Source organism: Pristis pectinata, chromosome 39 (assembly GCF_009764475.1).
Source record: "Pristis pectinata isolate sPriPec2 chromosome 39, sPriPec2.1.pri, whole genome shotgun sequence".
Lineage (NCBI taxonomy): Eukaryota > Metazoa > Chordata > Chondrichthyes > Rhinopristiformes > Pristidae > Pristis > Pristis pectinata.
The window spans coordinates 2,005,010-2,027,235 of record NC_067442.1 but is presented as its reverse complement, the minus strand read 5'-3'; the positions used below and the strand labels follow the sequence as shown (position 1 = coordinate 2,027,235).

At 50.4% G+C, this 22,226-nt stretch overlaps 1 protein-coding gene across 6 annotated transcripts in view; it reads left to right on the top strand.

Annotated features, from left to right (window-relative positions):
• LOC127587246 (myeloid cell surface antigen CD33-like) overlaps positions 1-16,439 on the top strand; it is a 30,565-nt gene extending 14,126 nt beyond the window's left edge. For 5 of the 6 annotated variants that reach the window (XM_052045520.1, XM_052045521.1, XM_052045519.1 and 2 more), the window contains exons 3-7: positions 698-1,060; positions 6,603-6,896; positions 9,836-9,932; positions 12,811-12,883; positions 15,818-16,439. In XM_052045520.1, coding sequence (XP_051901480.1) covers positions 698-1,060; positions 6,603-6,896; positions 9,836-9,932; positions 12,811-12,883; positions 15,818-15,997 — 1,007 coding nt within the window. In that variant the 3' untranslated portion in view covers positions 15,998-16,439. The remainder of the gene's footprint in view (positions 1-697; positions 1,061-6,602; positions 6,897-9,835; positions 9,933-12,810; positions 12,884-15,817) is intronic. The other variant, XM_052045523.1, reaches the window with a different exon arrangement.
• Positions 16,440-22,226: the final 5,787 nt, after the last annotated feature.

Genomic DNA, 22,226 nt, shown 5'->3' with positions numbered 1-22,226 from the left:
GTTAGTGCAGGGTTAATGCAAAACTGAGTTAGAACGATAGAACACTACAGCATGGAAGGCCATTCGGCCCTTCAAATTTGTGCCAAAACTTTATTCCGCTAGTCCCATTGACCTGTACCCAGTCCATAACCCTCCAGACCTCTCCCGTCCATGTATCTATCCAATTTATTCTTAAAACTTAAGAGTGAGCCCGCATTTACCACGTCGGATGGCAGCCCGTTCCACACTCCCACCACTCTCTGAGTGGTTCCCCCTAAACCTTTCCCCTTTTACCCTAAATCCATGTCCTCTCTCCTAATCTAGGTGGAAAGAGCCTACTTGCATTAACTCTGTCTATGCTCCTCATCATTTTGTAAACCTCTATCAAATCTCCCCTCATTCTTCTCCGCTCCAAGGAATAAAGTCCTAACCTGTTCAATCTTTCCCTGTAACTCAACTCCTGAAGACCCGAACATTTTAGTTGGACGAAGAAAATACAGACCTCGGTGTGTTGCACTGAATGTATAAAATATTCAGCAGCAGCTGTCAAGGCTTCATTCTCGCAAGCCGTCATGGAGGGAACTCTTTAGGAGTGTGGCCCACTTCCCCTGGGTCAGTGTACAGCCACCAACAATGCCCAGGGGTCCAATTCTTACGCAATGGAGTCTGGTGGACCTTCAAGCCATCCAGTGCCAAACATTGTTCCTTCTCTCCTCAGCTGTGGTGTCGGAAGAGTGGAGAGCGGACACTCCACCAGATGTGACTGCGCAGAGGGGCCTGTGCGCCCGGATCCCCTGCCGCTACACCTATCCATCACGTCTGGCCAACAAACCACGGACTGGAATCTGGATTAATGATGAGAACTGGAAGTCTCAGTCCATAGCCTTTAGCTCCAAGGTTCACCAGGTGTCCTTGCACTTCCGTCATCGGACACGGCTGTCTGGGGATCTGAAAGATGGCGACTGTTCCCTGGTTATAGACAACGTCATGCAGAAAGACGAAGGTCCTTACTTTTTCAGAGTTGAGTTCAAGGGCAAGGATTCTCACAGCTACTTGCCTGTCACACGGCTCCACGTTTCCGGTGAGTCCTGCGCGTGATCGCTTGACGGCTGACGTTCAGCGGTCAGTGGGAAATAATAAGAACACTGCTGGTTCTCAGTTCGCATAAATCACAGCTTGAGAGGGGTGAACGAGAACCAAAGCTGACTCAGCGGCAAAAGCGAAGGGCGATGGTTGGCAGACGTTTTCACAACTTGGAGGGCTTCGTCCACTGGGATTCTCCAGACTCAAACGTAAATGTAGAGACACCGCAAGACGTTTGTAGGTGGTACAATAATTGGCCGTGTAGTTGGCAGTGAGATGCAGAGCTTGAGACTACACAAAGTCCTGCAGTTGGCAGCATTTCCTTACTGCATGGGGTGGTCCATGGAGTTACACAGCACAGAAACAGGCTCTTCAGCCCAACTCGTCTATGCTAAACAATGAGCTAGTCCCATTTGCCTGTGTTGGGCCCATATTGCCCGAAACCTCTCCTGTCCATGTACCTGTCCAAATGACTTTTAAGTATTATAACTGTACCACTGGCAGCTCATTCCACACACCCACTGCCCTCTGGGTGAAAAACTTGCCCCTGTAAATCTCTCCCCTCTCACCTTAAACCTGTGCCCTCTGGTTTTAGACTCCCCCACCCTGGGGAAAGGACTGTGACCGTCCACTTCATCTATGTACCTCGTGGTTTTACAAACCTCCATAAGGTCACCCCTCCTTCGCCCCAGGGAAAACAGTCCCGGCCGGTCCGGCCTCTCCTTATAACTCAGTCCCTCCAGTCCCGGGAACGTCCCCGTGAACCTTTCCTGCCCTCTCTCCAGCTCAGTGACACCCTTCCTATAGCTGGACGACCAGAACCGCACACAGTACTCCAGGTGCGGCCTCACTGACGCCTTGTACAGCTGTGACGGGACGTCCCGCCTCCTGTACTCAGTGCGCTGACTGATGAAGGCCAGCGTGCCAAACGCCTTCTTCACCGCCCTGTCTACCTGTGTCTCCACTTCAGGGAATCATGTAACCGTGCCACCAGGTCTCTGTTCTATAACACTCCCTGGGGCCCAACCATTTACTGTCTAAGTTCTGTCCTGGTTCCCAAAATTCATCCCCTCGCCTTTGTCCAAGTTAAACTCCAGCTGCTGGTCCTCGGTCCACTTCCCCAGTTGATCCACAGACCCTGCTGTAACCTTCGCCAACCTTCCCCACTGCCCACCACACCCCCGATGTTGGTGACGTCCGCAAACTCACTCACCCTGCCGCCTACGTTCTCGTCCACATCGTTAACACAGCCGGCAGACAGCAGAGGGTTCAGCACCGATCCCTGCGGCACACCACTGGTCACAGGCCTCCAGTCTGAGAAACACCTCTCCACTGCCACCCTCTGCCTCCCACCACCAAGCCAATGTTGAATCCAATTGGCTAGCCCACCCTGTGATCTAATCTTCTGGACCAGCCGACCATGTGGCACCTTGTCAAAGGCCTTGCTAAAGTTCATGTAGACGACATCTACTACCCCATCCTTGTTCATCCCCTTTGTCACCTACTCAAAAAAACTCAAATTTGTGAGTCGCGATTTCCCACCCACAAAACCAAGCTGGATTATTCTGAATCCGACCTTGCCTTTCCAAATGCCGGTAGATCCCATCCCTCAGAAACCCCTCCAGTAATTTTCCCACAAAGTGATGTTAGGTTCACCAGCCTGTAGTTCCCTGCAGCCCTTCTTAAATAAATTCACAACCTTAGCTGGTCTCTGGCCTTCCAGAACCTAACCCCAGGCTAAAGATGATGCAAATATCTCTGCCAGAACCCCATCAATCTCTTCCCTAGTTTCCCACAATGTCCAAGGATATAGTTGATCAGGTCCCAGGGATTTATTCACCATGCATTTAAACCACCAGCACCTCCTCTTTTGCAATGTGTACATGCTCCAAGGCATTTGCTATTCATTTCCCTTAATTCCTTAGCTTCTCCATGGTAGTTACAGATGAGGAAAAAAGATCATTTCAGGCCCCAGATCTCTCCTGTCCACACCTGGACAACCACATTGACCCTTCAGGGTACCTATTCTCTCTCTAGTTATCCTTTCGCTCTTATGCTCATAGAATTTCTTAGGATTCTCCTTATCTGTCACGGAAGTCCAGCAAGCTTCGATCAAACCGGAGAGTGTCTTTCACCAAGTTGATGAACTTCCAGCAGCACTTAAGATAAAAGATAAGATATCTTTATTAGTCACGTGTACATTGAAACACACAGCAAAATGCATCTTTTGCGTAGAGTGTCCTGGGGGCAGCACTCAAGTGTCGCCACGCTTCTGGCACCAACACAGCACGCCCACAACTTCCTAACCCGTATGTCTTTGATATGTGGGAGGAAACCGGAGCACCCGGAGGAAACCCACGCAGACACGGGGAGAACGTACAAACTCCTTACAGACAATGGCGGGAATTGATCCGGGTCGTTGGCGCTGTAATAGCATTATGCTAACTGCTACACCACCATGCCGTTCATTTCAGACATGTCTCCGTCAACAGTCCATAGGTCAGAGAGTCGTGCGTAGAATATAGGAGCGGGGAGGTTATGCTTAGAATATGTACCACAGATACGGATGCCACAGCTTTTATTACTGTGTACAGTTCTGGTCACCACTTTACAGGAAAAGTGTGACTACATCAGAGAGGGTGCGGAGATTTACACAGGTGTTGCTAGGCGGGGAAGATTGTAGCTGTGGGGAATGATTTGCAAAGGTTGTTTCTTTATTAAGACTAAGAGAGACTAAGGGAGCTAGGGCTTTACTCTTTGGAGAGGAGGAGGATGAGAGGAGACATGATAGAGGTGTACAAAATGTTAAGAGGAATAAGTGGACAGCCAGCGCCTCTTTCCCAGGGCACCAATGCTCAATACAAGAGGGCATGGCTTTAAAGTAGTGGGTGGGAAGTTCAAGGGAGATATCAGAGGGAGGTTTTTTACCCAGAGAGTGGTTGGGGCATGGAACATGCTGCCTGGGGTGGTGGTGGAGGCAGGTACATTGGTCAAATTCAAGAGATTACTAGATAAGCATATGGAGGAATTTAAAATAGAGGGGTATGTGGGAGGAATGGGTTAGATAGTCTTAGGTGAGGTTTAAAGGTCAGCACAACATTGTGGGCCGAAGGGCCTGTATTGTGCTGTGCTCTTCTATGGTTCTATGTTTACAGTGGAGGAGGCTGAAACAATGGGGATAAAGTTAGGATGAGGCACCACAGGGTAAAATCAGAAGCCAGGGACCGCAGATTTAAAACAATTGGCAGACGGAATAGAAGGGGAGATGAGACGTTATCATCCCTGGGGCGGGGGATCTGGAATTTACTACTGGAGGGGGTCAGACGCCCTCATCTCACCGAGCAGTGCATGGGTGTGTAGTGAGCTGCAGGTAGAATATTGGACAGAGGGGGTCGGTCTGGTCGGTACAACCACAATGGGACCAAGTTGATGACCTTCCAGCAGCAGTTGATGCTCGTCTCCGTGTGTGTCCCTGGGAACAGCCTGTAGGTCAGAGAACGCAGCTGCTGGGGATGAAACGTGACAAGGACCCTCGCATCTTTCGCCACACCCTCCTCGCAAACCCACAGCCTGCAAAGAGGTGGGTGACCGTCTCGTCTCCAGCGCAGTCCTCCCGGGGACAGTCGCCCTGGGGGTGGTGTTCCGACTGGTCCCCCAGCACTGGGAGATGTCCGTAGGGGAATGCTGCCGACCGGCACATTCCAGGCTGCAGGAGTACGTGCTGAGGGACGCACTGAAGCCGGGCGCAGCCAACGCAAGGGCTCGGTGGGGAAGGACGACAGTTTAGGGTTCTTCTGCCACAGGAGAGGGGGGGGTGTCAGGCGAGGAAGCCCCTTAAATATTGTAAATACAGGATTGGGGCATCACCCAGGGAGCCACATGAGTGGCATCGGTGCTGTGGTTTTTGTAAAGAGTAACACTAATGATTGATCTGTGCACGAATGTAAAGGTTTGCACTGTTTTATTGTTGTAGATAGTTTATTTTTTATGATGAATAAAGTTTATTTTAGAATGAGAAAAAACACAGTAGGACCAATGGCCTGCTCCACTGTAAAGCTTTGCTGATTGGATGGTTCAGGGACTCAGTTGGATCTGTTCAAGCTGTTAAGCACGCTGACGATCTCCGCCAAGCGCAAAATCGCGGCGTCTTTGACCCACAGTGTCTGCAAAAGAGAAGTCGACCATTCGGCCCCTCTGCACCACTCCTCTCCATCTCTCCCCACCCCCCCAACCCCCGCCCCCTCCCACCTCCGTGGCCTCCATCCCTCCCTCTCGCGTGTTCATCCACCCTTCCCCAGAACCTGGTCCCCTCGTCGGACCAAGTCCCACTCCCCACCCCCCACCCCCGCCACTGCTCTCCGAGAAAAGAGAGCCTCCCGAATTCCCCGTCAGATAGAGTTCCCTTACCCTATTGTGTCGACAGTCCAGGACTTTTCCGGAGTGGAACAATCCGAAGTCGAATGGGGCAGGCACGGTGGCGTAGCGGTTAGCGTGATGCTATTACAGCGCCAGCGACCCGGGTTCAATTCCTGCCGCTGCCTGCGAGGAGTTTGTACGTTCTCCCCGTGTCTGCGTGGGTTTCCTCCAGGTGCTCCGGTTTCCTCCCACATTCCAAAGACGTACGGGTTAGGAAGTTGTGGGCGTGCTATGTTGGCGCCGGAAGCGTGGCGACACTTGCGGGCTGCCCCCACGCTACGCAAAAGGTGCATTTCACTATGTGCTTTGATGTACATGTGATTAATAAAGAAACCTTATCTTACCTTATCCTTTCACGTTAAGGCCTTTTTCCAATGAACCGTGGCCTGCATCACTTTCCCTGACCGTTGCATTGTCTCTGAAAACACCCTTTCTCTTGTGGGTCTGGGATTTCTATCCAAACTGATGCACCTGGTGACATTTGTCTAAAAGGATCCGTTTCTTTGTGTTTTAGATTTCACAGATAGACCCTCGATGTTCCCTGCTGAAATAGTTGTGGGAAAGCCTGTGAAAGTAAAGTGCATCTAGGATGTGACATATGACGTGAAATGTGTTGCTTTGTGACAGCAGTACGGTACGAGATAGAAAGATTACTACGTTACCAACAAATAGTGCAAAATAGGAATAACGAGGCATTGTTCATGGGTTCATGGACCGTTCAGGAATCTGATGGCGGAGGGGAAGGAGCTGTTCCTGAATCGTTGAGTGTGGGTTTTCAGGCTCCTGTACCTCCTCCCTGATCGTAGTAACGAGAAGAGGGCATGTCCCGGGTGGTGAGGGTCCTCAAGTGACAGATGCCACCTTCTTGAGGATGTCCTTGGTGCTGGGGAGGTCAGTGACTGTCTGAAACCTGTGGCCCTCAGTGGAGAACTCTGTTCCCCGTCCATCCCATCAATGGCCTTCAGAACATTAATGAGCCCCAGCCTGTTCAATCCTCCCTGACTGTTGTACCCTCCCTGTTCAGGGATCATCCTGCAAACATCCTTTCTCTTGTGGGACTGGGATTTCTATCCGAACAGATGCATTGATGTTTATCTGAAAGGATTCATTTCTCTGTGTGTTAGATTTCACAGATAAACCCTCGATATTCCCTGCTGAAGTGGTTGTGGGAAAGCCCGTGAACATAAGGTGCACCTTCGAAACCACGTGCGATGAATCGGTGCCCAGATTAACTTGGGACATCCCCACTGATGTCTTGTCATCAAACTCAAGCAGCATAACTCAGCGGGGCGACACTCTGATCTATACTTCTGTTCTGACCCTGACCCCAGAGCTCAAACATCACGGGCACAATCTCACCTGCAGAGTGAGGTACCCATCTGTTTCATCGGAGCAGACCCTCACACTGACTTTGCAGAGTAAGTACGGAGACCATTCATTGTACACAGCAAGATCCTAAAATTAAACAATGCTGTGTTGGCAGCAAGGCCTCTTTGATGAATGAATATCCAGGGAAACTCTTCTTTGGAGAGAGTTGCAGTTTTTCTCTCCCCGGAAAGAAAGAGGGCAGGGTTGGACCTCAGTTCACTGCTGCGTCCACGGGACAGGAGCCATGTAGTCTCTGCTCTGTACCATCTTTCCACAGCGCCACACTTGCTGAGCTTTGCCCCTCCACTGGCAGTTACTGACCCTCCAACTGCACAGTGTGTGGTGAGCACTGGCCCTCTGACAGTGCAGGGCTCCTTCCCTCCCTCAGGATGGCTTCTCTGAACGGCGCAGTGCTCTCTCACCATAGCGCCTTGCTCCCCTCAGTGCTGCCTCTCCCACAGTGCAGCACCCCCTCAGCATTACCCCTCCAGCAACGCAGGGCTCCCTCAGCATTACAGCAACGCAGGGCTCCCTCAGCATTACCCCTCCAGCAACGCAGGGCTCCCTCAGCATTACCCCTCCAGCAACGCAGGGCTCCCTCAGCATTACCCCTCCAGCAACGCAGGGCTCCCTCAGCATTACAGCAACGCAGGGCTCCCTCAGCATTACCCCTCCAGCAACGCAGGGATCCCTCAGCATTACAGCAACGCAGGGCTCCCTCAGCATTATCCCTCCAGCAATGCAGGGATCCCTCAGCACTGCTTCACTGACAGTGCTCCTCTGACAACGTGGCATTCCCTCAGCGCTGTACCTCTGACAGTGCAGCACTCTCTCAGTGCTTCCCCCGACTGACAGTGTTGTGCATCTGACTGCTGTCCTTTCTGGGGTGTGATGTACCCTCATTACAGTTCCCCTGATTGCACAGTGCACCCTCATTACTCTTGTGCATGTCGCCTTTGTTCTATTCGAGAGGGTTCATTACAGGGTAGAATTCCTTCATTGCAGTTCCTCTGAGTTATAGTACATGCTCATTACAGACCATGTTACCTTTGTTCTATTCTAGTGCGTGGGGCACCTTCCCTACTGTTCCCCCCACCCCCTTGTGTGCAGCGCACTATCCATTGTCTCCTTTTGTGTAGCACCCCCTCGTAACACCCCCACATTACAGTCCCTTCCAGCGTGGTTCTATTACAGACCGTCCCGGTGCGAAGGACAACATTATTACATTCTCTCCTCGTGTGTGTGTGTGTGTGTGTGTGTGTGTGTGTGTGTGTGTGTCTGCTCATGCGTGTGCATGTGTGTGCATGTGCGTGTGCGCGCGTGTTTGTGTGTGTGTGTGTGTGTGTGTGTGTGTGTGTGTGTGTGTGTGTGTGTGTGTGTGTGTGTGCCCTCATTACCGTTTCTCCCTAACCCTCTTTCACACCCTGCCTGTAGTCTAGCTAGTGTTGCCTACATTTCATCAGAACCTCCTCGCTCTCATATAACGCCTTGGCGGATGAAGCTTCCTGATGCCTTTTGTAACGGCTCTGCTGACCTGCCCTGCTCCCTCTAGGATCTGCAGACCGATGCCCCAGGGCTCCTCCTGTCTGTCTCTACCTCTCCAGTGTCCCACAGTTGCTGCGCACTGCCTTGCACCTCCCCAAAGCCATCACCTCCACCTTCTGCAGACTAAACTTCATTTGCCACTTTCCCGCCCATGCGGAGCTGCCCCCAGATGGCGGTGGGAGTCCGGAACTCTGTCTGAAGAGGTGGTGTTGGACTAATGTGGTTTCAGGGCGCAGCGTTAACGGTGGCTTTGAAGTCCACCAGAGTTTACGAAGAACCAAATGATTCACTGAATCATCAGGGAAGACAGTTTGTTGTCCTTACCCAGTCCGGACAAGAGGGTTGGAACCTTGCAGCCTAACAGCATGAACATTGAATTCTCCCACTTTAGGTAATCCTCACCCTCTCTCTCTCCTTACCTGTGACCCGTCCCCCGGTGGATCTGCTCTCCCCTCCTCCCCCGCACCTGCCCATCACTGTCTCTTACCTGCATCTACCTATCGCCACCCTGTGCCCACCCGACCTCCCCTCTGTTGCCCACCTATCACTGCTCTGCTTTTCCCTCCTATATATCAGGCTTCCCCTTTTCCTATCTTCAGTCCTGACGAAGGGTCCTGACCCGAAACGTTGACCGCCTGCTTCTCTCCACGGATGCTGCCTGGCCTGCTGAGCTCCCCCAGCATCGTCATGGTTTATATCAGCGTGTTACAGCTCAGCACATCACAGACATCAGCCTCCCCTCCTTGCACTCTTGTCTTTACCTCTCACTGTCTTGGTGAAGCAGCCAGCATAATCAAAGACCCCACCCACCCGGGTCATTCTCTCTTCTCTCCTCTTCCATCGGGTAGAAGATACAGGAGCCTGAGGGCACGTCCCACCAGGCTCAAGGACAGCTTCTACCCCACTGTGTTAAGACTATTGAACGGTTCCCTTATACGATGAGATGGACTCTTGACCTCACAATCAACCTTGTTTGACCTTGCACCTTATTGCACTGCACTTTCTCTGTAGCTGTGACACTTTACTCTGTACTGTTATTGTTTTTACCTGAACTACCTCAATGCACTCTGTACTAACCCAATGTAACTGCACTGTGTAATGAATTGACCTGTATGATCAGTGTGCAAGACAAGTTTTTCACTGGACCTCAGTACAAGTGACAATAATAAACCAATCCCAACACCAATCTGGATACCAGCATCTGCAGCCCTGTGTTTCTCCTCCAGCATCATGTTGTTTTTAGTCAAAAGGTGACTCCAACCCCTCTCCAACACGGTGAACTCTCAATCGCTCTGCGAAACGGCCTTGTGAACCCTCAGCCCAAAGGAAATGAAGGACGCCCTAGAAATCCAATGCTGGCGAGCATTGACCACTGGGGTTTATTTCTGGAGATACTCAGTGGCGCTGTGGTAAAGCTGAACTGCTGGTTGTTTTGTTTTAACAGATGGAAGCTCCAGCATTTGGAAAGTAGTGTTGATCACAGCAGGGATCATTTTCTGCATTGCACTGGCTGGGTTCTTCATCTACAGATACATCCAAAGGTCAGTGTGAATTTGGTTTGTTTTAAAATAAAATCCTTACTTCAGATATCCCTTTAATTCAGAACTGCTTCCATCAAGGCCAGCTCCTGGCAACTGGTCCTCACATCCCTGACTAACTGGCATAAGCCCTTCTTTGTTCATGTTGTAAAAGGGTAACTGGAAATGTAAGGGGTAATGATGTGAAGCTGTTAGTGCTTCAACCATGGCGTGACTACAGTTGTGACTGCAAGGTGTGCAGGTGCTTGGGTGAAAAAACAAAGTGCTTAAGGCATATCTTGTTTTGCTAAAGTTTGCTGTAAGCAACTCCCAAGGATGTGCAACTCTGCATGTGGGCATCGTTAGATTAAGTATAAAAGGAAGGACACAAACATGGAATTCTCCCAGTGGGGATCAGTACAGAGCTTGGGTTGCACTGTTTACTCTTTCCCTGTATCCCTCACTCCCGCCAGCATTAAATAATAAAGCATTAGTTGTACTCTCCTTGGTTCCGCTGTTGTCTGCCTTATTACAGTGCGGGTCGACTTTTACAATGTTGAGGTGAATGATAAGGGAAAGCCAGAGTTCTCTGGCTGTTGTATCACACTGTTCACGCTGTGGCTTCACATCCCAGCCCTAACGTCTTGATAACCAATCTTCCACCGCAGATGTAACAGATAAATCACTGGACATCTTTCCGCTGAGTTCCTCCAGCACCATTGTGTTAGTCATCTAGAATCCAGCACCTACAGTCCATTGTTCCACCATCTTTCTCTTCGGCTTAGATAAGATCAGATGAAATAAAATGTCTTTATTAAGTTCAAGTTCACCCATATGCTATATAAACGCATGGAGGAATGAGGGCATGGCTTTAAAGTAATGTGTGGGGAGATATCAGAGGGAGGTTTTTCACCCAGAGAGTGGTTGGGGCATGGAATGCGCTGCCTGGGGCGGTGCTGGAGGCAGGTACATTGGTCAAATTCAAGAGATTACTAGATAAGCATATGGATGAATTTAAATAGAGGGATATGTGGGAGGAAGGGGTTAGGTAGTCTTAGGCGAGGTTTAAAGGTCGGCACAACATGGTGGGCCGTAGGGCCTGTATTGTGCTGTACTGTTCTATGTTCTATGGTTCTATCTATGATTCTGCAGACCTTGCATGTCCATCGTGTGTTGTAGATACCCAGGATGGAGGGAAGAGGTGCTCCAATGATCTTTCCAGCTGCGCTCGCAATTCTCTGCAGAGTCTTGCAGTCTGAAGTGATACAGTTACTGTACAAGGCAGAGATGCAGCTGGTCAGGGCACTCTCAATGGTACCCCTGTAGAGTATGGTGAATCTTGTGGTAGAATGATGCACATCGAAACGCACGGTGAAATGCATCTTTTGCGTAGTGTTCTGGGGGCAGCCCGCAAGTGTCGCCACGCTTCCGGCACCAACATAGCATGTCTGCAATTTCCTAAGCCGTACTAGAGAAACACAGATACTGGAATCCAGATGAAAAACACAATGATGTTGGAGGAACTCAGCAGGCCAGGCAGCATCTGTGGAGAAAAGCAGGCGGTCAACATTTCGGGTCAGGACCCTTTCTTCAGGACTGGAGAAACGTTGACCGCCAGCTTTTCTCCACGGATGGTCCCCTGGCCTGCTGAGTTCCTCCAGCATCGTCGTGTTTTTTCCGAACCGTCTTTGGAATGTGGGAGGAAACCGGAGCACCCAGAGGAAACCCACGCAGACACGGGGAGACCGTACAAACTCCTGACAGAGAGCGGCAGGAATTGAACCCAGGTTGCTGGTGCTGTAAAGTGTTACGCTAACCGCTACACTACCGAGCTTCGCAACATTGATCCTGGGAATGAGAGGTTACAGTTACCAGGACAAATTGGACTGGGTCCCCATTTTCCAGGTGACCAGATCGAGGATTTGAAGAAGATGAAGGCGTTTGCTGAGGGTAATGTGGGGAAGGTGTGTTGCTGTGGGAGACTAGAACCAGAGGCCACCAAAGCAAGGCAGTCACTGATAAATGTCACCAGGAACTCACGGAAACCCCTGAGCAGCGGGGAAGCAGAACTCGCTCCCGCCCAGCAGTTGAGGAAGAAACAAGACAGAGCAAGGTTTAAACAGAAGACTAATAAACACATAAGGAAGAAGAAAGCGGAGAGAGGGGCTGACATCTCCTATTGTGCTGTGTGATTCTATAACAGTGGACAAAAACTTTTATCGCTGCACCATAGAAAGCATCCTATCTGGATGCATCCCAGCTTGGTACGGCAACTGCTCTGCCCAGGACTGCAACAAACTGCAGAGAGTTGTCGACACAGCCCAGTGCGTCACGGACACCAGGCTCCCCTCCATGGACCGCCTTTACCTCTTGCTGTGTTGGTGAAGCAGCCGGCATAATCAAAGACCCCACCCACCCGGGACATTCTCCCTTCTCTCCTCTTCCATCGGGTAGAAGATACAGGAGCCTGAGGGCACGTACCAGCAGACTTAAGGACAGCTTCTACCCCACTGTGATAAGACTATTGAACGGTTCCCTTAGATGATGAGATGGACTCTGACCTCATGATCTACCTTGTTGTGACCTTGCACCTTATTGCACTGCACTTTCTCTGTAGCTGTGACACTTTACTCTGTACTGTTATTGTTTTTACCTGTACTACCTCAATGCACTCTGTACTAACTCAATGTAACTGCACTGTGTAATGAATTGACCTGTACGATCGGTTTGCAAGACAAGTTTTTCACTGTACCTCGGTACAAGTGACAATAATAAACCAATTCCAATACCAAAGATGTGAGAACAGTTTGGAAAGCATGAAGGTATTAGATCTGTCAATGTCAGGGCTTTGCCAATACTCTCTGATGCGCAATAAACCCAGTGCAATGTTCTGTTGTTTCAGGAGAAAAGCAAAGAGGGCTTCAGGAAACAAGGACCCTGCCATCAGCTACAGTCCAACTTCCGTGATGCATCAGGTACAGGAACACTTCTACTTATCCTGAAGCCTTCCTTTATGCACGTTCAAAGTCCCAGATGGGATTCCCACCAACCTGCAGTAAGGGGTTTCCGTATTTTGTTTCCTTATGGCCCGGGAGGCCATTTGGTCCTTTGATCTATACCAGCCCACGGAGGAATTCCGCCAATTCTCCTTGTGAGCTCTTTTCCCTACCTTTCCATTCACTCCCTCCAGGTTATACCACTCACCTACAAACTAGGGCAATTAACCCACCAACCCCACACAGCTCTGGGGCGCGGGATGGAATGGGGGCGCCCAGGGGAAGCTCAGGTGGAACATGCAAACTCCCCAGCCGGAGGTCAGGAGCACTGGATCCTGTACCCACTGCACTGCTGTACCACGGGTTAGTCGTGACAGGGGGTGTCAGGGAGTCCTCTGTCTCTCCGCCCCCCTCCGACCAAGTTAGAGGAAGGTGCAACGGTTCCCGTACGCGGACGTCCCCCATTCCAGGTGTGAGGGAGTGCAGCACTGTCACAGGGGCAGTATTGATGTTGGTTTATTATTGTCACTTGTACCGAGATCCAGTGAAAAACTTGTCTTGCAAACCGATCGTACAGGTCAATTCATTACACAGTGCAGTTACATTGAGTTAGTACAGAGTGCATTGAGGTAGTACAGGTAAAAACAATAACAATACAGAGTAAAGTGTCACAGCTACAGAGAGAGTGCAGTGCAATAAGGTGCAAGGTCACAACAAGGTAGATCGTGAGGTCAGAGTCCATCTCATCGTATAAGGGAACCGTTCAATAGTCTTATCACAGTGGGGTAGAAGCTGTCCTTGAGCCTGGTGGTACGTGCCCTCAGGCTCCTGTATCTTCTACCCGATGGAAGAGGAGAGAAGAGAGAATGACCCGGGTGGGTGGGGTCTTTGATTATGCTGGCTGCTTCACCAAGACAAATGAGAGGTAAAGACAGAGTCCAAGGAGGGGAGGCTGGTGTCCGTGATGCGCTGGGCTGTGTCCACAACTCTGCAGTCTCGTGGTCCTGCGCAGAGCAGTTACCGTCCCAAGCCATGATGCATCCGGATATGATGCTTTCTGTGGTGCATCGGTAAAAGTTGGTGAGTGTCAAAGGGGACAAACCAAATTTCTTTAGCCTGCTGAGGAAGTAGAGGCACTGGTGAGCTTTCTTGGCCGTGGCATCTACGCGATTTGACCAGGACAGGCTCTTGGTGATGTTCACTCCCAGGAACTTGAAGCTCTCAACCCTCTTGACCTCAGCACCATTGATGTGGACAGGAACATGTACACTGCTCCCTTTCCTGAAGTCAATGACCAGCTCTTTTGTTTTGCTGACATTGAGGGAAAGGTTGTTGTCATGACACCATGTCACTAAGCTCTCTATCTCCTTCCTGTACCCCGACTCATCGCTGTTTGAGTACTGAAGAAGGGCAGGTGATACACTAATGCAGGGGCAGTACCGAGGTATCGCCGTACTGTTGGAGGAACAGCGCAGTGGGAGTGCCGCACCGCAGGAGGGGGAGGATGGAGGGAGTGCAGAAAACCTTGGACCCCAGATTCTGGGGAGAATTTCCCTGCTCCCCGCTGAGGGGGCCTTCCTGTCGAACAAAATACTTAACAGAGAACTCCTCTCAGAGAGGAGCAGCAAGGTTCTCCCCAGGATCCGGGGTCCAAGATTTGTCCCCCACCAACATACAGACAACGTCATCATGAGCACAAGCTGCCTGTGGGAGTCCACACGGTCGAAACTGGGAGCCGCGATTCCTTCTCGGTACAACAGCACCCAGGACAGGGTAGGGGAGGGGGAGAGGAACGAAGGGGTGAGAGGAGGAGAGGGTGAGTGTGTGAAGAGAGGGAGGCACGGGAGATGCAGTGAGAGTGGGTGGTGATGGCGAGAGTTACAATAGAGAGGGGCAGGGATATAGAGAGTGAGAACGACACAGAAGATTTCTTTATTAGTCACACGTACATCGAAACACACAGTGAGATGCATCTTCTGTGTACAGTGTTCTGGGAACAGCCCGCAAGTGTCGCCATGCTTCTGGCGCCAACATAGTACGCCCACAGCTTCCTAACCCGTATGTCTTTTGGAATGTGAGAGGAAACCGGAGCACCTGAAGGAAACCCACGCAGACACACGGGGGAGGACGTACAAACTATCTTACAGACAGCGGCCGGAATTGAACCCGGGTCGCTAACGAGAGTGGGAGAATACAGTGGCAGTGGGAGGGTGAGTGGCAGAAAGACCGAAGGACATCAAGAGAATGCAACCGAGACAATGAGAGAACCTCAGAGAGAAAGGAAAAGAGAGAGCGGGGCAGGCACAGTAGCGCAGCGGTTAGTGTAATGCTTTACAGCGCCAGCGACCCGGGTTCAATTCCGGCTGCTGTCTGTCAGGAGTTTGTACGTTCTCCCCGTGTCTGTGTGGGTTTCCTCCGGGTGCTCCGGTTTCCTCCCACATTCCAAAGACGTACGGGTTAGGAAGTTGTGGGTGTGCTGTGTTGGCGCCGGAAGCGTGGCGACACTTGCCGGCTTCCCCCAGAGCACTCGACGCAAAAGGTGCATTTCACTGTGTGTTTCGATGTACACGTGACTAATAAAGAAATCCTATGTGTGTGTGTGTGTGTGTCGGGGGGGGGGAAGGAAACAGTGGGAGAATTCCTCAGAGAAAGAGAGTGCGGGAGAGAGAACAACAGAGGGACAGGACAGTGAGAGGGTGAGAGGGACAGAAAAACTGAGGGGATCCATCACGAGCGACAGCAGAGGCCAAAAGGGTGAGCCTCAGTGAGATAGAGGAGGAGGGAAACAAGGAGAGTGCCTTAGCTAGAGAGGAGAGGCCATGCACCACCGAGGTGCGTTATCACCCAGACGTTTCTGCAACTCTTTGCCCTTTCTGACCGAGTGAATCTTTCGGGATTGTCTTCCGTCTTCAGGACGCGGGCAGCAGAACTCCGCTGAGCCCACCCCAAGTCCCGACAGGGGCCAGCGCCGGACAGGAAGAAGGCTACAGACATGAGGGCCCTCTGTACGCCCAGCTGCAGGAGCTGCCCTGCAGAGGTGCATCCGTCCCCAAGGTCGAGGCCACGGAGTACGCGTCCATCCGATTCCAGTGAACCCGGGGAGCGGGAGACCGGAGGGGGGAGGCGAGTTGTATCTATTGCAAAGAGGAGCAACAGGTCCAGGAGGGAAACGAGGCGTGGTTTAACAGAGGGGGGGGCATCTCTGTCTTCCTTGTCTCCTGGGTGGCGGTTGGCCAGATCACCAGACTGACTTCCTGCTCACAGAGCTGGTGACCTCTTCACCGCCAACACACAGCTCCCCCCGAGAGGAAGCCCCACGGCTCTTGCGTGGGCGGCCCACGGAGAGGGAGGGTCCCCCCAGAAGGAACGGCACTCCGCCGGGGAGGGGAAGGGAGAGGTGGAGTCGTCGAGGGTTTGAAGTGGACGGTAGTCGGGGAGAGAGTATGAGGCTGCTCAGTGGGACGACTATACCATAGTCCCAGTGTATTAACTCACAGGATAGGACACCCAGCAATAAATATCATTGTTGAAACCAATAAAAGTTGCCAGCTCTTGTGTTATTATGTGTTATTATGTAGGTATAATAAGGAACTACAGTTCCCGGTAGGCAATGCAAGGGTCACATTGGGGAGCAGGAAGTGGCTGTGGAAAGCCTGGTGTCGGTTAATAAAAATGTTCAGATATTAAACGCACGGGAAGCTTGTCTCTTTATGAAGAGCAAACATAACATCTGTCCGGAGATACTGGAAGAGAGGTGACTATCATGTCAACATCAGCCTGTATATCTGCATGAACCTGTTGGTCTCTCTTTTCTGTCTTGCTGACTGCTGGAGACAGAGCATCAGCAGCAAACAAATATCTTCCCGGTGTGTGAAGATCAAACATAACAGCCCTGAATTGCCCAACACTTGCCAAGAGGGGGTTAGACTGGGGGAATTAGAAACGAGTGTGGCCATACAGCAGCCGGAATCTGCTCCTCCGTTCAACAGGATCATGGCCAATCCGACATTCCTTGACTATTTCCCTGTCTGTTCCGCTGAATTGAGGGCGATGGGGAACTGGCAGGGAAGACGCCTGGATTAGGTCAGTTGCCATCATACTGAACAACGAGACGACGCTTCGGTGGCCTCCTGCTGCCCCTATGTTGTGGTGTTGTGTCCCACAACCCTCACTGAGCAGAAATATCTCCCTGCAACAGTTCTCTGCCCTCAAAGGCTCTCAATCCTCAGAGAGAAGAAATCCTTCCTCACTTCTGTGTGAAGTAGGTTCTGGACTCTTCTGTTGCAGAGAGACTTAGATAGTTTAGAAGTGTTGCAGAGAGACTTGGATAGTTTAGGAGCATTGCAGAGAGACTTAGATAGTTTAGGAGCATTGCAGAGAGACTTGGATAGTTTAGGAGCATTTCAGAGAGACTTGGATAGTTTAGGAGCATTGCAGAGAGACTTAGATAGTTTAGGAGCATTGCAGAGAGACTTGGATAGTTTAGGAGCATTGCAGAGAGACAGATAGTTTAGGAGTTGCGGAGAGACTTAGATAACAGACAGTTTAGGAGAATGGGCAAAGAAATGGCAGATGAGATTCAACGTTGAGAAATGTGCAGTTGTACACTTTGGAAACAGAAATAAATGGGCAGATTATTATCTAGAAGGAGAGAAAATTCAAAGTACAGAAGCACAAAGGGACTTGGGGGTCCTCGTGCAGGATACCCTAAAGGTTAACCACCAGGTCAGATCGGTGGTAAGAAAAGTGAATGTTATGTTGGCATTCATTTCGAGAGGTATAGTGTATAAAAGTAAGGAAGTGTTGATGAGGCTCTACAGGGCACTAGTGAGGCCTCATTTGGAATACTGTGCACAGTTTTGGGCCCTTTATCTTAGGAAGGATGTGCTGATGCTGGAGAGGGTTCAGAGAAGATTTACGAAGATGATTCCCGGAATAAAAGGGGTGATACATGATGAGCATTTGTCGGCTCTTGGACTGTGCTCACTAGAGTACAAAAGAATGAGAGGGGACCTCAAAGAAGTATTTAGAATGTTGAAAGGACTGGACAGAGTAGATGTGCCTCAGCTGTTTCCCTTGGTGGGTGAGTCCAGGACTAGAGGGCACAGTCTTAGAATTAGAGAGTACCCATTTAGAACAGAAATGAGGAGAAATTTCTTTAGCCAGAGGGTCGTGGATTTATGGAATTCGTTGCCACATACAGCTGTGGAGGCCCGATCACTGGGGGCATTTAAGGAGGAGATTGATAGGTATCTAATTAGTCAGGGTATCAAGGGATATGGGGAAAAGGCTGGGAATTGGGTCTAGATGGGAGAATAGTTTAGCTCATGGTGAGGTAGCGGAGCAGAGTCAATGGACTGAATGGCCTACTTCTGCTCTTTGTCTTGTGACCTTGTGAAGTCATACCTTCTGGTTCCATACTCTCCTATGAGAGGAGACGTCTCATGGCAATTACCCCGTCCAAAAATCTGATACTTTAATAAGATTGCCTCTATTTTTCTAACCTCCAATGAGTGGAATCCCTTTCCTCGAAGAATACTCCCTCTATACCCAGGACCATTCGAGAGGACCTTCCCTAGTGAAATAATATCTTTCATGATGGTTCTAAAACGGTGATTAAATTTCCCCAGAGGACCGCTGTGGGATTTGTCACCTCTACACGAGGAAGGGATGGGAAGGCGATCAGACCCCACCTCAGTGTTTCACCTGATGCAACACACGGAGGAAGATCAGACCAGGGAGGGGGGGGGGAGATCCCGTGGCCACCACGGTTGGGGCCGCCCCCTCCTCCCGGCCCCCTGCACACCCTGAGGCCATTGGCAGAACACGAGACGGGAAAGTTAACCACATCCACTTCAGGAGACACCTTCAGAAAAATGAACTCAAAACCGCAGCAGGTCAGGCAACAACTGCGGAGAAAAAAGCAAGAGTCCAAACGACGAGTCAGCCGTGACACTATCTCGGATCAGCAGTGCCACTCCCCCACCTCTCTTGCCTCCCCTCCCTGTCCTTTCTGAAACATCTAAAACCCGGCACTTGAAGTAACCATTCCAGTCCCTGAGCCATCCAAGTCTCCATAATGGCCACCACATCGTAATGGTGGTTTATCTGTGGAATCCAACACACAGAGAAATGGATCCTTTCAGATAAATCACCAATGCATCAGTTCGGATAGAAATCCCAGTCCCACAAGAGAAAGGATGTTTACAGGATGATCCCTGAACAGGGAGGGTACAACGGTCAGGGAAGGGTGAACAGGCTGGACCTTGCTATAAAAGGGAAGAGGTTTAATAGGGTTGATGTAGAAATGAATTTTCCAACACTGAAGGGGACCAAGGGCCATTAATATAACAAGAGTCTCTGAGAAATCTGATCAGGAATTCAGCAGGGAGACTTTTACCTGGAGAGCAGGAGAAAGGAAGTGGTCTCAGTCAGTCGTGGAGGTGGGTTTAAGGGGAAGCTGTGTAAACGTACAAAGGAGCAGGGAATCGAAGGCTGTGTTGATGGGGGAGACAGTGAGGGGCGGGAGGAGTCCTCACGGATTAAACTCCATTTGCCACTTTTCTGATCCACGGTATCAGAACGAGTCACAGCTCAGAACTCAGTGACCTGTCGCTCCTTCAGAGACTGTGCCTGATCTTAAATTAACCCCCACTTAAGAGTTAATTTAAGATCAGGAGGATTTGAATCAATCTCGGTCAACACCATGAGCAACTGTCCTAAAGCTTGCTGGGACCGGACGATGCAGTGCTATGAGGAAGAGTTCTGGGATTTAGACCCAGTGATGACGATATTTCCAAGTCAGAAAAGTGTGCAGTTTGGAGATGATCCTGCAGGCGGTGGTGTTGCTTTACATCGAAGAGAGAGGTGAGACAAGATTTATTAGTCACTCGTACATGGAAACACACAGTGAAATGCACCTTTTGCTCAGTGTTCTGGGGACAGCCCGCAAGTGTCGCCACACTTCCGGCGCCAACATAGCACGCCTGCAACTTCCTAACCCGTACGTCTTTGGAACGTGGGAGGAAACCGGAGCACCCGGAGGAAACCCACACAGACACACGGGGAGAACGTACAAACTCCTTACAGACAGCGGCCGGAATTGAACCTTGGTCGCTGGCTCTGTAATAGCGTCACGCTAACCGCTACACCACCGTGCCTCATTGTCCGTCTTAGTGGTTGAGAGTGTGGAGTTGGGAGTAGCCCAGGCGAGTAACTGCGGTGCATTCTACGGATGGTCACAGTGGGCAGGCAGAGCAGGGAGTCAGTGATTGGGGTGGTAGGTGGTGTACAGCCTCTCGGAAGTTGTTCTCATCCAGGTGACTGGAGAGTATTCCGTCAATTCCTTATTGGCAGTGAAGCACTTTGTAACAGCCTGAGCTTGTGCTTAGTCATGGAGTTGTAGGCACAGAAGTGATCTGATTTCCAACTGGAAATGCAAGGGTTAACAACTGGAAATGTAAGGGTGCAGCGATTCTTCCCATGGGGTGATGTTGCCTCAACCATGGGGTGACTCTAGTTGTGACTGTAGAGTGTCCAGGTGCTGGTGAGGAAGAAAGAAGGTTTTGAGACATGTCTTGTTTTGCTGAAAGCTTTCTGTGAGCAACTGCCTCAGTGAGTGCAGCTTCCCACAGAGGTTTCCCACGAATTGGGTCTAAAAGTATTGGTATTGGTTCATTATTGTCACTTGTACCGAGGTACAGTGAAAAGCTTGTCTTGCACACCGATCATACAGGTCAATTCATTACACAGTGCAGTTACATTGAGTTAGTACAGAGTGCATTGATGTAGTACAGGTAAAAACAATAACAGTACAGAGTAAAGTGTCACAGCTACAGAGAAAGTGCAGTGCAATAAGGTGCAAGGTCACAACAAGGTAGATCGTGAGGTCAGAGTCCATCTCATTGTATAAGGGAACCGTTCAATAGTCTTATCACAGTGGGGTAGAAGCTGCCTTAAGTCTGGTGGTACGTGCCCTCAGGCTCCTGTATCTTCTGCCTGATGGAAGAGGAGAGAAGAATGTCCTGGGTGGGTGGGGTCCTTGATTATGCTGGTTGCTTCACCAAGACAACGAGAGGTAAAGACAGAGTCCAAGGAGGGGAGTCTGGTGTCCGTGATGCACTGGGCTGTGTCCACAACTCTCTGCAGTTTCTTGCGGTCCTGGGTAGAGCAGTTGCCGTACCAAGCCAGGACACTAACCAGTAAATCTCCGAGTCGGGATCAGTACAGAGCTCGGGTTACACTGTTTAATCTTCCTCTGTATCCCTCACTCCCGCTAGTATTAAAATAATAAAGCACTAATCGTAAGTTCCTTGGTTCTGCTGTTGTCTGATTTATTACAGCGCGGGTCGCCTTTCACATACGTGGCACTGAAGTATGATTAGTGAGATATTTCGGGGCTGGTAACCTGAAACGTTCCGGGAATGTGGTCAATGTGATCAATGATAAAGAGAGGAATATCAGATGTTTCAGTGTGATTGGATTGGGAGGCACTGCCATGGTGTCAAAAGCCAGGCTTTGATAGTCAGACCCAGTGTAACACTAATCTGTGGTTCGTTCGGACAGATACCCAGCACAGGTTTATCTTATTTCCCTGCTGAACCTCAGTTATTGTACAGTGCACTTACCAGAAATGTGGAGCTGTGTTACAGGATGGCTCCCTGTTGTTGGATTCAATCCTGAAATAGTAAGGGCCTTCATCTTCCTGCGTGATGCCATTTATTACCAGGGAACAGTTGCCGTCTTTGAGGTCTCCAGACAGCTGGGTTCGACGGTGAAACCTCTGAGATTCCTGACTGCGATCCCTGGAGTGAAAGGCTATAGACTGAAGGTTGTGATTCTCATCATTAATCCAGAGTCCAACCCGTGGATTATTGTCCAGATGTGATGGATAGGTGCAGTGGCACAGAATCCGGGCGCACAGACCCCTCCGCGCCGTCACGTCTGGTGGAGTGTCAGCTCCCCACTCTTCCGACACGACAGCTGAGGAGAGAAGGAACAATGTGTGGCTCTGAAGACACGAGACTGTAGGTTCTGGTATCCCTGGACTCAGTTCTGTAGGAATTGGAACCCGGGCATTGTCTACGCTGTGTATGGAGCTACCACCAGATTGGATGTCACAGAAAAAGAAAACTGTGGAATTAGGCTGACCTTGCTTTTATATATCCATATCATGGTTCACTCCCCTTTCATAGTATTAGGACCCAATCTTCACATTTCACGATGGGCAGATCCTGTGTCACTCACTGCGTCAGCTGATACTAGGCTTTAGAACACAGAACATAGGACACTACGCACAGTACAGGCCCTTCAGCCCACAATG